Source organism: Euleptes europaea, chromosome 21, assembly GCF_029931775.1.
Source record: "Euleptes europaea isolate rEulEur1 chromosome 21, rEulEur1.hap1, whole genome shotgun sequence".
Lineage (NCBI taxonomy): Eukaryota > Metazoa > Chordata > Lepidosauria > Squamata > Sphaerodactylidae > Euleptes > Euleptes europaea.
In genome coordinates, this window is record NC_079332.1 from 14,255,761 (window position 1) to 14,271,515 (window position 15,755).

The 15,755-nt window shown below is 52.4% G+C and overlaps 1 protein-coding gene across 1 annotated transcript; it reads right to left on the reverse strand.

The window, feature by feature from the left end:
- Positions 1-6,074: 6,074 nt before the first annotated feature.
- On the reverse strand, positions 6,075-11,791 carry UNCX (UNC homeobox). Its single transcript, XM_056866625.1, has 3 exons — positions 11,549-11,791; positions 9,960-10,135; positions 6,075-7,118 (listed from the first exon to the last, which is right to left on the reverse strand). The coding sequence occupies exons 1-3, from the start codon at positions 11,781-11,783 to the stop codon at positions 6,075-6,077; spliced, it is 1,455 nt and encodes a 484-aa protein (XP_056722603.1). The 5' UTR covers positions 11,784-11,791.
- Positions 11,792-15,755: the final 3,964 nt, after the last annotated feature.

The following is a 15,755-nucleotide window of genomic DNA, read 5'->3' on the forward strand; positions in this document are numbered from 1 at the left end:
TTCGGAACCGGCCTGGGCGCAAACCGCTTTTCTCCAACCTCTCTGGCCAGAGCCAAGCTACTTTTCCTCTCCCCTCCTCCATGTCTGGGGGATTTTATTCCCGAGTAAGTCCATTCAGGAGTCACCGCAACTCGGTGCAAATTAGTATTGGCTTTGGCAGGTGCAAAAGCTGCCCCCCCCGGGTAATTGACCTTAACCCGGTTCTTTGGAAAGAGACCCCCCCCCCCACTCGCATGTCGGAAGGGGAACCGGCGCGTTTCTGATCCGCAAGCCCGGATACAGACGAAGCAATTCCACGCAATTCATTCTGAGCAAAAACAAATAAAAAATTTAAAAAGCATCGTTCCAAACCTTCCAGTCCTTTTACGACACGCCCCCCTCCGCCAGCCCCCTATCCCCCCCTCCACAAACACACCCTGCTTTTTATTATGTAATGAGAAAGCTCGGACACGCGTCGGCTGGCTTGCAACCCTGGGTCCCCGAAAGATAGCAAAGGCCTTCGGGCCATCGCAGCACAGTTATTAAACACTGGTGGTTGTTAATATTGCAAGCCTGGCTCTTTTTTTTGGGGGGGGGGTCTGATTCTAGGAGAGGGGTTTGTTCCTTTTTCCTCCTCCATCACACACCCCCTTTTTTGTAATCATCTGTTAACTATACAAATAGCTTCGCTACCGAGGATTATCTGATAATCGTATTTTATTAACTGCGAGAAGCAACCCTGCAAATATTTGATTATCTTCTTTTTTTGCAGGGTAGCAAAGAGGACTCCGAATTTCAGAGGCGCTTTTTGACTCCCCCACTTCCATTTTTTTTAATTGCTGCAAAGAGCCCCCCCCCCACCAACCTACCCCCACAGTAAAGCAAAAAAGAAGAAGGGGGGAGAATAAGTTACCGGGGAAACTTTTTTAAATATATATTTATTTATTTATTATTTTGAAAGGCGGTAAACACTTCTCTGTGTTTGACCGGCGTAATTGTGCAAATCTTATTAGCAATATGCATATATTTACTGTCGGGCGAGCCAGTGTTAAATGGATTTTAAATTATATAATTACCACCGGCTCTGGAAGTCCTAAATGGAGATTTTTGGGGAGGGGGCGCGTGCGGAAGACTTCGCACCGCGCCACTGTGACTTCCCCCCCCCATCGGGGAATCTCTCTTTTTCCCCAAAAAAATTGGGTGTGAATGGGACTCCCCAGATATTAGAATCCACCCATCTAATAAAATCTTTCCAATCTAAACCCCCACATTGGGGGAGGGGGGGAAATCCAAGGTTGTTTTTTTAAAGTCACATTTTTGGGATGGGGTTGCGATGTTTACCTCCCCACTCGCAGCAAACCAAAGAATCGACCGATTTGGCGATTCTCTGATCTCCTTCTGATTTGGCGATTCTCTGATCTCCTTCTGTTTCCTCTTTTTTCCTGTGCGTTATTTTTTTGCGCCCCGCGCCCTGAAGAGATTCAAAGACGGCCCGGAGACTTCCATATATAGGCGCCTATCTGCCTTATAATCTTTGTTTAATGTTGCATTTCTAAGCCAAGAAGCCTGCTATCAGCGGTTAGGATATTTAGTTGTATATAATTTACACCCTGATCGTGAATCGATCCGACACCTCTGGATGGAGTCTCTCTCATTTTTCACGCTCCTTGCGAGGTGGTGAAATAATATCCTCTCATTAGGAGGCTGCGAAGCTTGGCTAATTTATCCAAACTGTCAGAGCCGTGTACTACCTCGGGTTAAAAATAAATCAGCAAAGAACACCCCCCCATCCACCCACCCACCCCCGTCCCCCCGCAATACACAAGCGCAACACACACACACACACCCCAACGGAACCGATTTATCAACAAAATTAAAGCCGCCTCCATCTAGCCGGGTTTTACAAGCCAACAATAAAGCATTTAAAAATCAGGAAATAAAGAAATAAACCTCTCCCCCCGCCGAAGGGTTTACCCACAAGTTAGTGGCTACGGCGACCAGAAACTGCCAGACATTTATGGGGAGATTGTTTTCCCTTGAACTGGAATCGCGTTACAAAGCTATGAAGTATTGGGGGGGGGGGGGGAGAGAAAGAGAGAGAGAAAGGAAAGGAAAGTCTTTCCAAATGCCAAGTCTCTTTCGGGCCGCCAGTCTGCCCCCCCCGCCTGAAAATCTTAGAGCCTTTCTTCCCTCAAAAGCTCCTCAACGCCAGAAACCAAACTCATCCAGAGCAACAACAACAAAAAAGGGGGGGACACAAAAAGCCCACCCTCTGGCCCATCCAAAAACACCCATCCAAATATATAGATATAGCCTTGTGCCCTTTCAAGCCTCCCAGCCGGGTATAAACCCCCCCTCGCAGAACCATGTCCAAGAGAAGAAAACCGAATTCTCCCTCCTACCCCGCTCCCCCAAAAAATCACCGCCCCCCCTCCACCACCCAAGCCCCAGGTTTCCAAAAAGCCCATTAATTTGCTGCGGGTCGTTTATTCTGTGTGTGTATGGGGGGGGGGGGGCCGACAAATAAATAAATAAATAAATAAAAGCGCTCCGAGCCTTCGCAAAACGAGGCTCTTGAAAATTACGCCGATAATTAATTGAGCAAATTTGTTTCTATTAAATAAAAATAACACGTATTGAAGAACTCAATTAGCATTAATTAAGCTTGATATCCTAATTTGGAAGTTGTGTAATAGAAAACAAGCGTTTTGGAGAGGGGGGGGTTTCTTCTCTTCTCTCTCGCCCCCTTCCTCCTCTCCTAGCTTCCTCCCCCCCTACAACCTTACTCTTCTCCCCCCCCCCTTCCTCCAAACCAGCCTTCCCTTCTTGGCTGTTGGAGAGAAAAGCGAGCGAGGCGTTTCTCTGCCTTTGGGCAGGGTGGGTTTTTTTTTTTTTTAAACCCCCTCCCCTCCTTTTCCTCTCCTTGGAGAATTGGAAATGAGAAATGGAGATGGGGAATCAGGAGGTGCTAAATTAGCTGGCTGATCTGCGCTTATTGCCGCATACACATCCCCCCATTACGGCGGCTTTCCTTGGCTCTCTCTTAATATTCCGGGCATGGCGCGCCCGTCTCGATAGCAGATTTATCAAATGGGAAAATGAATGTATGATGATCAGTTAAATTGAAAATCAGCTCCTGCCTGACAGGCCGACCTGACACCTCCGTAATTAGAAAGAAAAATGATCGCGTCCGATGCATAATAGAGCAAAAACAATTTACACTCTCCCATAATGATCCGGCGTTCAAATTGAAAATTTCTCCTGGTAGAAATTGAATTCATAAAGTATGATTCATGGCGCGGGCGGCTCCTGCGGGCTGCCTGGGATCAGATCGATTGATAGTTTGTCTAGAATCTCACAGCCGGATGCTTGGGGAAGGGGGGGGTTGGCGAGGGGGGGGGAGGAGAGGGAAAGGGGGGGCAGAGAAAACCTCTAAACTGCTTAAGTAAATCAGTAATTTCACCTTAAGGACACGAGTGTGCGGGCAGCGATACTCCACCATTCAAACTGCAAATCCATTATACATGAGACGCCCCTCGCCTCTTTCTCTCTCTCTCTCTCTCTTTCTCTCCCCCCCCCCCCAAGTCTTCTTGCCTCCGTTTCAGCCACCCAAATGAACAGCTGCAAATTGAAGGAAGGGGAGGCGATTTATCGCTGCCAGACAAATTGTTCACCTCCCGATAAAATAACCAACATTTTTACGCACGATTTTCTGCTCCGGTTTCATCAGGGCAAATGACATTTTAAATACACCGCGGGTTGTGGGGGGGGGGGGGAGAAAGACGGTGTGGGGAGGAGGGCGGGAGGCGGGTTTTACGGGGGGGGTTGGAAACAAAGGGCCGCCCCGTGCCAATTCCAGATTGGGGGCTTGGTTCAAGTGGGACTCCAAACTGGGTTCGCCGAAAGGACCCCCCCCCTCCTTTAAAACAGCCTTGAAGTTATTACTCTTCCCCCCACTCACCCACCCCAACTCGGAAATATAAAAAAGAGACCTGGAAAGACTTTCCAGACCACTTTTAATTAGAGGGGAGAGTTAATTGGACGAGGGGGAACGCCGAGGAAATTCTCCCGCAGACGCTGCGGGCTAATAAATAGGAACTTTCCCATGCGCAACCTCATGCGCAAGGCGGTTAGGGGGCTTGCGCAAGAAAACTTCCCCGCGGAATGAGTTCCTTCCCCCCCCCAAAAAAAAAAAATTTTAGGGCACAAAAATGAGAGATTTCCTTCCCGGCTGGTGGGTTTTCTCCTCCCGGCCGCGCTCACTTTTTTTGCGCACCCCCCCCTCCTCCGGATCTAATTATTTCCACACACCCCCTTCCATAAGCCCGGTCTCCTAGAGAGCAAATATCAGAGCCACCGAGCGAAAATTATGTAAATATTATTAAAGGGACTGAGGCTCAGAAATTCATTTGCCGCCCGGCTCCGACGGGGGGGGGGGGCGGAGAAGCGGCTCCTGTCCTTCTGATTATTTTCAATTTATTTGCAAATAAAGGGCCCGATGACCAGGAGGGATCAGAGATATTTAAGGAGGCTGTAAACATAATTCCGCGGCGCGCAGCCTCGCCAGAATTAATGGTTTTAATAATTGGCAAGACCATTTCTAGGGAATTGCTGGGGAGTTTTAAAGCCCTGCAAATTTCCAACCGGCTGAGAAATTCCATATATATACATATATAGATTTTTGGGGAGGGGGTTAAGGCGCTGGCGGGGCTTTTTTTCCACCCCTTCAGTGATTTTTTTTTTTATTTCTGGCCAAGTTTGCTAATATATCTTGGGGGGCAGCTGTCTCGCGGCCCCCAAAGGTTCCCCAAGGACCCCCAACCCTATTAGAACAAATGTGTTCGCCTTTTGTATATATATAAAAAAAGAGAGGCAGAAGAAGAGAGCGTTTGCCGCGGCTGTCCTATTATAGGCGACACATGATCAATAGTCTGATAAGACGGCAACATCCATATAAGCGACAGAACAATGAAAGATATCATTGGACATCTATCTTAATATAGCCTGCTACAAGAGGACTGACAAAGAGGGAGAGGGGGGGGAGGGAGAGGGAGGAGGGAGGGGCGGGGATGGGGGGGCGAGGGGGGCGGCCACCTCATGAAAATGCCGCCCCACGTATTCCCATCTCCGCTCCAATATGCGCGCCCACTCCCCCGGCCTTGGCGAGGCTATTATTTTCCAATTTCAATTTGACACCCCAGCCTTTTCATGCTAATTCTATTATTGTAGGAAGTTTATGTGATTTCATATCACTCGAAATCGGTAATGTATAATAACCCTTTGGGCGAGGAAACCGAATCCCGGCAGCAGCCATCGGCAAAATAATTACTTTCATATCAAAACTCACCAGGAGCCGGCCGGTGTCTTATAGCCCTGAGCGGCTAACCTCGAGTTGGGGGGGTGGGGGGACACAGGAAAACGGGGGAGGGGGGAGGCTATTAAATGAATACATTTGTTAAGCAATAAACACACATAGGAACGCCCAAAGATTGGGGAAAGGGCGTAGTATTTTTTTTTAAAGACCAACCCCCTTTTAATTACTTTTAAAAACAGGATTAAAAAACGTGCAAAGAAGCAAAGGAGAAGGGGAAAAACCAGGCGGGTTTTTAAAGAGGTTTTTTTTATTTATTAAAAAAAATTACATATATAAATATCTTTAAACATTTTTGCATTTTACAAGGTCTGAGGATTTCCTGTTGTGTCTTTTTTTTTTAACTTTTTTTTTTTTGACAGTTCGAGTCCAGTCATTAAATCCATACCCCGCTCGCTCCGAGCCGGTCTCTCTTAAACCGAGTGTCTTTTTATTATTATTTATTTTGTTTAAAGGAACAAAACAAAACAAAGCTAAAAAGAAAAATTTAATCACCTGATTTTAAACGGGTTGCGTTATGGACTTTGGGGAGGGGGGGTGTCAGGAGAGAAAGGTAAAGGGGGGAAGAAAAGGAAAACGGGGTGCTTTTTGTTTTTCCTCCAAAAATATATGTAATAAAACCGAACTCTGGCCGGGGGAAACTTTGGGAATGTCCGAAGTTTAGGTTAACAAGTTAATTCGCCCCCCAACCCCCAGTCTAGTATATAGTTCTCCCCGCCCCCCTCTACTCCATGTCTACTTCTTCACAGTCTAGGTTGCTGGTCTCTGCCGGACAGCTGGGCTCCGGGCGACAATCCGAATTGTCTCTGGCTTGGCAAGGGTCCTTTGCCGGGGGGGAGAGGCGAAAGGGGGACTTTGGTCGCGCCGGGGCGCCGCTACTGTCCGCCTGGGAGGAAGAGGAGGAAGAGTCGCAGTAGGAGGGGGGCGAGGCGGCGGCGGCCGGGGGGGCGGGGGGCGAAGGCGCCCCCTCCCCGGAGCCTCCTCCGAGCTGCGAGCCCGGCGCGGCGGAGACGGCGGCGGTGGTGCTGCTTTTCGGGGGGGCCGGGTCCGGGCTGGGGTTGGCGGCCGGCAGGGGGGAGCCCCGCTGGGGGGGCTCCTGGCCCGGGGGGCTCTTGAGGGCCGTCTGCGGCACGAGGAAGCCCAGCGGCTGGGTGATGGGGTAGAGCAAGAAGTGGCCCTTGCCGATGAGGGTGCGCGCCGTCGGGGCGCACGGCGCCAGGGCCGGGGGGAAGTCCAGCGCCGCTTTCCGCCGGGGCGGAGAGTCCGACAGGAGGCTCTCCACGCTGAAGGGGTTGAGCTTGGGGCAGCCGGGGCCCCGCGGCGTCGAGGGAGGGGGCGCCGCGCCCTCGGAGCCCGACGGCGAGGCCCCTTTGGCCGCGCAGCTGTTGCCGGGGTAGAAAGCCGGGCCGGTGGGGTCGCAGCTGCCGGGCAGGGGCGGGTGGGGCGGGCCGCCCAGGGGGGGCTTGCAGGCGTCGGGCGGGTCCGGGGAGAGGCCCCCCCCGCCGCCGTCGCTGTCGGAGCTCTGCGTGCTGCTGTTGACCGAGAGGCCGCTGGGCGAGTGGAGGTTGCGCCCCTGGCTCTTGAGCAGCTTCTTCTCGTGCTTGCGCTTCTTCTTGGCCATCTTCTCCAGCTCCTTGCGGGCGATCTCCTCGGGGTCCATGGGCTCGCCGCTGCACGTCGTGGGGTGGGAGTTGTGCGCCGGCCGGCCCGGCCCCTTCTTGGTGTTCTCCTTTTTGCGCCATTTGGCCCGCCGGTTTTGGAACCAGACCTACACACCGAACAAGGAAAAGCCGTTAACAGCCGGGCCCCCCCAGGGCGCGCTGTGGGTGGGTGGGGGGGGGGAGAACCAAGCCAGTGGGGGCCAATCCCGCCCCCCCCCATCCCGATCACGTCCCCTTCTTAAGGAGCCAGAAAAAGAACTGGACGACTCCCCTAACCTTTCCAAGGGGCGTTTGGAGAGGGTCTCTCCAAAACCAGATCTGACGCCGGCGCGCTACGGCCTTGGGGCGGGCGAGAACCCGAAAACGATTGCGGGATCGGGGCTGAAACATTGGGAAGGCTCCGGGGCGGAGAGAAAGCAGACCCCGGGATCGGCCGGGTGCCTTCCGTCCTCCAGGTACGCCTTTCCCCTGTGATGCCGACGCAGAGGCGACCTCTCCAGAACGGGATCCCCCCCCCCCGAAGTCCGCGCCCTTTGGACTGGGAGAAGTTCCCCGTGGCGACCCTATATAAGAAGCCGCCGCAAGGTTTTGCAGTCGCCCTTTTTGCAAACTCGCTGTGGGGGGGGGGGGTATTCCGACAGGGGCAGGATAGATTATTCCCTCTTTTTAAAGCAAAGATATGTTTTTTTAAAAAAAATAGAAAGACATTTCGCAGAAGATTGGGAATGGACCACCGAGACAACGTCTGCGCTTTCCGACCCCTCCGAAATACACACCGAGCGAGCCCAACTCAGACGTCAGCCCCATTTCATCCTTTGAATGGAAGCTACTGGTTTCCCTTGCGTCCGCCTTGGCAGTGGATTCAAGCGTCGGAAGAGGGAAGCCGAAACAAAGCGTGGGGAAGCCAGGGCACGAGTCCCCTCCCTTTCTCGCCGCCCCCCCGTCCCCGAAAGCAGCACCCTCTCGCAAAAGTTTGCACCGAGGGAGAGAAAAGAAAACGCCGAGCGCCTGGAGGTGGAAATTGCGGAGGCTAACCGGGGACTTGAATATACACACACCCGAGGCCTTTTCCCTAGCGACATTCTTCCTTGCGCACACACACCGATGGACGAAAGGAGAAAGGGGGGTGAAAACACAGCAAAGCCCCCCCCCCAAAAAAATAACCCAAACAGAATACAGACATTCAAGGAGTTTTTTAAAGCAAAAACCGTCTTTTGCAAGGATCCCTGCCGAGATGGAAAACACAACACGAAAGCAAGCACCCCGTCTCCAAAATATTGCAGCGTCTTCTAAAGTTTGACCGGGGGGAAAGAGAAAGCAGCTTTTATTTGTAGTCCCCCCCCCCAATTATTCTCCTTTCCCTTCCCAGCAGCCTGCAATAAACAGGCCGCCGCAGAACCCAAAGACCAGCTTTTAAAAATCGGATGTGTCCCCCCCCCCCCAAGACAGAGGATGGAGCAGTTTTTAAAGCAATGGGGGAGGATGCGGGATGCGGGATAATCTTTCTTAAAATTTTAAAAAAAGGAATTGGAAAAGGGGGGAAGCGGTCGGGGGAAAGGCGCGACCCCCTCCCCAATTGGCAATGCTTGAATAATGTTCTTATTTGCCAGTTCCGCCGGCCTGCGTCTTTCATTCCGGCCCCTTTCTCTGTGGGCTCCGCCAGCGCTTGTCACCAAGAATTACTCATTATCGTATTAGAGGGGGAACTGGGGGGTCTTGACTTCCTTCACCAGCCTCCGAACAAATTGGATAAAAGGATTTCGAAACGGAAGAGGTCAGGAATTGAGGGGGGGAGAGAGAGAAGAGAATGGAGGGTGCTCCCACGCGTTTGGTAAATACACCTTTTAGACAATGCCGGAGTCGATTAAGAAAGACCGGTCACGTTATTAACTCTCGCGAAATGAGGCTGTAAAGAAAATATTGGGGGGGGGGCGTCCCCCCTCTGGCTTATATCCACTGGTGTTTTTTTGTAGTTTGCTGCAAAGAGACACACTTCGTTGGACTTCGCAAGGGGGGTGCGTCTCGGGTTTTTAAGGTAGTTTTCCTCCTCTCCGAGTTATTATTATATTAATATTAATAATAATAATAATAATAATAATAATAATCGTTTTATAGAACTCAAAAGGGGGCGGGAATATCCATTACCACTTTCACCACCCCAGGGAAAGTGAGACAAGAAACAAAACCGACTCCTAGTGGCATTCCAGTACGGTTTCGGTGGAGCTGGCTACTAGGGTCAGTAGACATTTATTACCTTTGTCACCGCCGTCCCGAGATCGCCAGAAGCTCCGTTTGCGCTTTAAACCCCCCCTCCCTCCCAAGTCCTAGAGGGCAAGCCGCAAAAATCGAACACACGTGTTTACACGACGCCTATTTCTGGAAAATATTTAACAGAAGAGAGCGGGCAGAAGGCCCTGCGTTTGAAATATCGCCTCCAGGGCCTCCTACTTGGTTTTTAGGAGCTTTTTTTCGCGGGGAGGGGGAAGTGAAGAAAGGAGGCGAAGCAAGGAACAATGCATACACACGCCGCGGTTAATACCAGGAGCTATCCCCCCACTACCACCACCACCGAGAGAAATCGAAGGGAGGGCGAAGTGTCAGGATTTAAGCCGGACTACAATTAACACCCCTTCACGCCTGCCTCGGATTTCTAAGATGGGAGACGTTTAATTCTCCCTCCCTCCCTCCTCCCTCTCTCTCGCCCCCCACCCCCCAATTCCCAAAGGCACAAGTTGGGTCAAGACACACAGACACAAACAGAAAGCCCGGCCTTTGGGCACGATCCGGGCCCAGTTAAGTCCACGTGCGTCCCCCCTCGCGCCAAGAAGGGGAGTCTCTGGAAGCGCTTAACCGGGGGCGGGATCGTACCCTTGAGCTCCAAGACTGGGGGGGGGAAGGGGGCGGAAGAGAGAAAGCGGGGTCCCCCCCTTCTTCCTTTGTGTTTGTACCTGCACTCTGGATTCCACCAAGTCCAACCGCAAAGCCAGCGCCTCCCTCATGAAGACGTCCGGGTAGTGGCTCTCGTTGAACGCCTTCTCCAGCTCTTCCAGCTGCCAGCCGGTAAAATTGGTCCGGGTCCGGCGTCTTTTGCACCCGGGGCTTTCCTTGTCCGGGTCGCCGGAGTCTGAAAGAGGCGGAGGAGCGGGTCAAGCAGGCCGGGTCCCCGCGCGCACCCTCCGCCCGGCGGGGGGATAAGGCTGGCAAACCGGGCACGACTCTTCTCACAGGTAGCTTGGAACCGTTTCCTAGACGATCCCCTTAACACACACACCCGCTCTAAACACGTCCTTACTTCGAAGTAAACCCCCTCAATCGCCAAAAAAAAAACTTCTTTCTTTCCCCCTTCATATTTCTTAAGAAATTGCAGAGAAGGCGAGAGAGAAACCTCTTGCTGCTGGCATTGGGAAGGCTTAAGAAATTCCTTAGAAGGATGCACTTTTTAAAAAAAGCTTTCCAGATTTTTTTTGGGGGTGGGGGTATCTCAGCACCCTTTCAAACGTGCGCCAGTGTTTGCCAGACCAAAGGTGGGTTTTGGTTTTTTACGCGCGCGACAAACCCACTTTGGCTCAACATCTAGGCCTCTCCTTACGGGGTCTGAAATCCTGGAACAAAGGCGCGAATATATGGATTTTTTTTTAAGGGGGCTCTGTCCTTAAGATGGGCCAGGGACCGTCCCTTCTAACCTGTCACCTTTAGCCCCTCCAAAGGCTTTGAGCAGCACCTTTCCGATCTCTTCTCCACCCCCAGCCGAGTCCACTAGATTCGCCAAACCACCTTCCGCACAAAGTCCCGAATTTCGCCAGGAAAAGCAAAAATAAAATAAAATAAAACATTCCCGTCTCCCTTATTGCAGAAAGCAGGGGTCGAATTAAAAATAAATAAATTGTAAGGTGCAGAGACAGAGGTGCCGACGCCTTAGATCGTTGACATCAACAATCGGAATATTTAATAAAAGAGAATAACCTATTTCCAGGCCCTCGTGTTCCCTGTTTGGCGCAAACAGGAATTCGAAAAACCAAACAGAGAGGGGAAACCGGTTCCCCTAAGAGCCAGAACATCCCGATTTCAAAAACACACCCGTCCCCCCAAAAAAAAATTAAAAAATTGCACGAACCCGAGGATAGCTCCAGTTGGGATGGAGGCTTTTGTCTTCGGCCTGCGCCCCCCCCCCAAAAAAAATCCACTCTTAAAAACAACAAGACTGACAGCAGATCTTCCTTCCCAAATCAAGCTCTCCAAAAATCTCCCCCGGCGGGGCTCAGTGCCCCCAACTCAGAGGGGAGGGCAGTTCGCAAGTGCCTCCCAACCCACCCACCCCCCAATCTTGGCGCGTGTTTGTGTGTATGGGTGGGGGAGAATATTCCCGATTTGCCTCGAAAGCCAATTCACCCCAGGAAGGCTGGGCTAGGCGCGCACAGCCGGCCACCTGCAAAAAAGGTAGTTTTGGGAAAACCGGGGGTGGGGGGCGCGCAAAGAAGGAGGGCCCGGGAACCGGATGGGCGCGGAGAGAAGGCTGGGGAGGGGGGGGCGAGCTTACCGGCCAGCTTGAAGGGCTGGTTGTCGCCGCAGGCGGAGGGCAGCAGCGGGGTGGGGTTGACCACCGAGGCGGCGCAAGAGCCGTTGAGTAATCCGTCGATGGAGAAGGGCACGGCGGCCGCCTGCAGCTGGTGCCCGGCCAGCTCGTAGACATGGTGGTGGCCCAGGGGGTAGGGGAAGCCCACCATGCCGCCGAACTGGGCATGGGGGTGCTCCAGGATGCGGCTGTCCATCATGGACCGGGGCGGGGGGGAGGCCAGCCGCGGGCTCAGCAGCCGCGCAGGGCCGGGAGGAGCGGCGGAGCTGCCGGGCGGCCGGCGCGCAAGGAAGGGCGCATGCCGCCGGGTGCCGGGCCGCTTTAACGCGCTCACCATCGGGGGGCCTCCCAATAATTAGGCCCGGGCCCGGGGAATTTGGGACCAATAAGAAGCCTTAATCGCGCCTGACGTCAGAGACGGGCCAGGGCCGCTTTTTTCTTTTCTTCCCTTTTTTTCCCCCCCCCCTTTCCATATCGATTGCTAATTATACCTGACATCCACCCTCCATAAACAGTATCGGAGTTGTCACAACACGGGCGATGGAGGGGGGGGAGAGCAGGGGGGCTCCCAGCCCCTGGAAACGGGGACCGGGGGGGGGGGCAAGCCCAGGCCAACCAGGATGGGGGGCAAGCCCAGGCCAACCAGGATGGGGGGCAAGCCCAGGCCAACCAGGATGGGGGGCAGAGGAGGAGCCCTGATTGATACCCGGTTAAATACTCCAAAGCCACCCGGAGCTGCGCGCTCCCGCCTGCAAACCACTAATAGATTTTTCTCTCCCCCCACCCCTCCTTGGAAACGTTGGCCGGGGTCCGCGGCGGAAAAGAGCGTTTCTTTCTCTCTCTTGTCTTCTCCCCCCCCTCTCCCGCTTCTCCTCCCCCCCCCCTTTCCCGTCTACACCAGAAAACGCTCGACTCCTCTGAACCCTTAAAGTGATGTTGCTCCAATTACAGGGAGACATTGAGCGGGAAATAGACTGATCCAATAATAGGAGATTCATCATCCGCTCTTTCCAGACCTGTCACAATGAATTTAAAACTACAAGCCTTTTCATCTCCTCTCGGGCTTCTCCGGCGCGGGGGAGGAGGGGGGGGCGGAGGAGACTTTTATCCGGAGGGGGGGGGCAGAGAAACGGGAAAGGACGGAGGTGGGGGGGGGAGAATTAGATTTTTATAACGCGCCTCTTTGCGCGCCACCGTTTAAACCCCGGCGCCCATCGGATCGTATCAATCAAAATAATAATTAACGGCATCCCCCTATTGATCCGCGGGAAAGCCCATATTAAATTATGAATGGGGCCAGGGGGTGTCTAATTAAAAAGGCAGGCTACTTAGCAAAAAAAAGGGGGGGGGAAAGGGCCCGAGGTGTGGGTGGAAGCAAACGCGCGCCCCTGTTGTGCGTTTTGACGCGCAGGTGTTGGAGAAACGCGCGCCTGGGCAGAGAAGCTGGGGTCTAGGCACGTGTGAATGCGGGCCTGGGACTTTGCCGGTCCTTCTGCAAAAACAGTGAGAAAGGTGTCCCCCTCCCCACCCCGCCTTCGCCCGGCAAAGAGGCACCAACCCCAGCGGCCTACCGAAGGCGTTCGCTGTGCTTGGGAATAAGCCCGTGGTTGGGGTCAGAAGAAGTAACGTGTAACCTGATGAACCTCCACCTCGGTTTAAAAAAACAAATAGACAAGAAGCCCCAAAGGGCAACCGAGTCGCTGCTTTTACTCACGAGTAGTTGTGAGGGGGCTGCAATGTCAGCCTGTCGCTGGAGAAATGTATCAGGTTCAGTTCAAGGGGACTTACTTTTAAGTAAGTGTACTTACTCGGGGTAGCAACCCGCGCTCCCGATTCCGCCCGTGTGCCCTCCGTTGACACGCGTTCACATACTGGTCGCTTGGGATGGGGGGGGGGGAGATAAACCTAAGGTTTAAACCGGTACGCCGGACCAAACTGTACACTTTCAGCCCAATCCAGAATAACTCCGGTTTGAAACTCCTCCTGTCCCCTTTCACCGGAGCTTCCTTCGAAGTTGCTCCCAATCCTGCGTCATTTAATTACATTTACACCCGCCCGGCAACGTGAAGCTCTTTTCTCGCAGGGAGACCTGGAGCGGAAAGAAACGCACGCGTTTGTAAGGGGATCCGGGAAAGCTTCCTCTCCAAAACCAAGATTGCGGATACTGGGGGATCGACTGCTGGGGGACGTCTCTGGGACTTTGCTGCCGGAGCTCGGGCACGCTTCCTCGAGAGTAAACCCGGGTGTTCCCCCAAGCTTGCCCGGAGTCAGGACGCCTAGAGTTGCGGAAGGCTCCACCTTACTCAGCCCCAAAGTGAATGTGAGTAGGACTCCAGCCCGAGAAGGGTACCTGTCTCCCCTCTCCTCGCGGTCTCGCCGGTTTGGGGGACTTTCCTTTGCGCCTTTCCCTTTCTAGCCGAAGTTAGGGGGGTCCGGTGGATCGGACCGGGAAGCTGCGAAGCCTGAAGGAGGAGGATTCCGGCCGGGGATGCGAAGCAGAATCCGGCGGCTATTGCGCATTGAAAACCGGTTCTCCAAAAAGAAAACCAACTTCTCTATCCTTGGTCTTTGGAAGGTATTGTCTCCAGGCCTTTTTACACAAAATGGAATTTGGGGGGGGGGGTCCTCTTCTGGGCAACTAACATGTATACTCAGAAGTAATCCCGAGCAGAACTACTTAGGCCAATTATGCATGGGAGGTTTGGCCGCTCTCTGGATGCACATTCCCCATCCAAATTCTCAGAACTCAAAAATAAGCCCCCATGCAGAGTTTTGAGAATTTGGATGGGGAATGTGCATCCAGAGAGCGGCAAACCCAAAGCAAAACTTCCCATGCATAAATGGCCTTAGAGTTTTTCTCAGATCTTTTCAATACGGTTTACTTTCGGAAAAGTCTTCTTTTTTTTATGATCGCACCCTAAACGTGTTTAGGATGGCAACTTTATTGTATTCTTTAAAACCTGTACAGAAACTGGAAGGGGAGGGATTACGCCGGCGGTGAATTTCTTTTATTTATTTTCTCTCTTTTCTTTTCTCGGTATTTCAACCCTTTCTGGGCGTCCGATGCCCGTCGGAAATCTTCCAACTTTTTCAGGGACCGGAAAAGTTAAGCGCGTTATTCTTGGGGAAGCGCATTTTAAAAGACCAACCCGCCTTTGGATTTGCCACTCTCTGAATGCACATTTCCCCCAGCCAAATTCTCAAAACTCAAAAATAAGTCCCCCCTGCAGAGTTTCGAGGACTCAGATGGGGGAAAAACGTGCATTCAGAGAGTGGCAAATCCAAGGCAAAACCTCCCGTGCGTTTTCGCCCCCATCGGAGGGGAAGGAGGTTGATATTTTTTTTTTGGGGGGGGGGTATTCCGGGATGCGATCTCCCGTCCGAACCGAAGCGCGGAATCCAGATCCCCGCTAATCCCCCCCCCTTTCCCAAACACACATCTAATTGAATATCCCACAACGTGCCACCGTTTCGGTCCTCCTGTCCCCCACCCCTTCCGCCAGAGATGGCAATTAAAAGATTATGTTTAAAAAAATAAAATAAAAATGGTTTGGAGACGCACTCGCCCCCCCCCCCAAGCTCTCCTGCCACCACCACCCCAAAAGAGCCAGGCGAAAATGATGGTGTTGGTATTAATTCCGGGGTGAAAGGCCAAGGGCTTCTCTTTTCAGCATAATTTAATTTCTTTCTCTATAAATACTAAATGTAAACTGTAGCCACTGAAGCAAGGGGCTTTCTTCCCCCCCCCCCTTTCGCCTGTAGCAATAAAAGCCTCATTTTCTATCGGATTTCAGGACAGAAATGCCAAAGGAGCGTGTTTTTGAATACAGAACGGTAATCAATCCTGCAAAGAATAAAAAAGGGGGGGTGGATCTCTTCCCCCCTCTCTCTCTTCTCGCCCCCCTTCTCTCCACTCTCTTTATTATAATGAATTAATTCGACTTTATTTATCCCATTTTCTGGAGCTGACAGAATGTTAATTTGAGCCGAAATTTCCTTCGCCTCTCATTCCCTGACCTTTGGCCCCCAGCCTGGCGTGTTGTAATAACCCGACTCTTTCAACAGAAGCCCCGATAATTGTTACCTTATTAGCATGCAAATTGTTTAATTAATATTATTATGGGGAAGCATACAAGCCGTCCGTCACTTGACCTCCGAGAGCAAGGTAGAG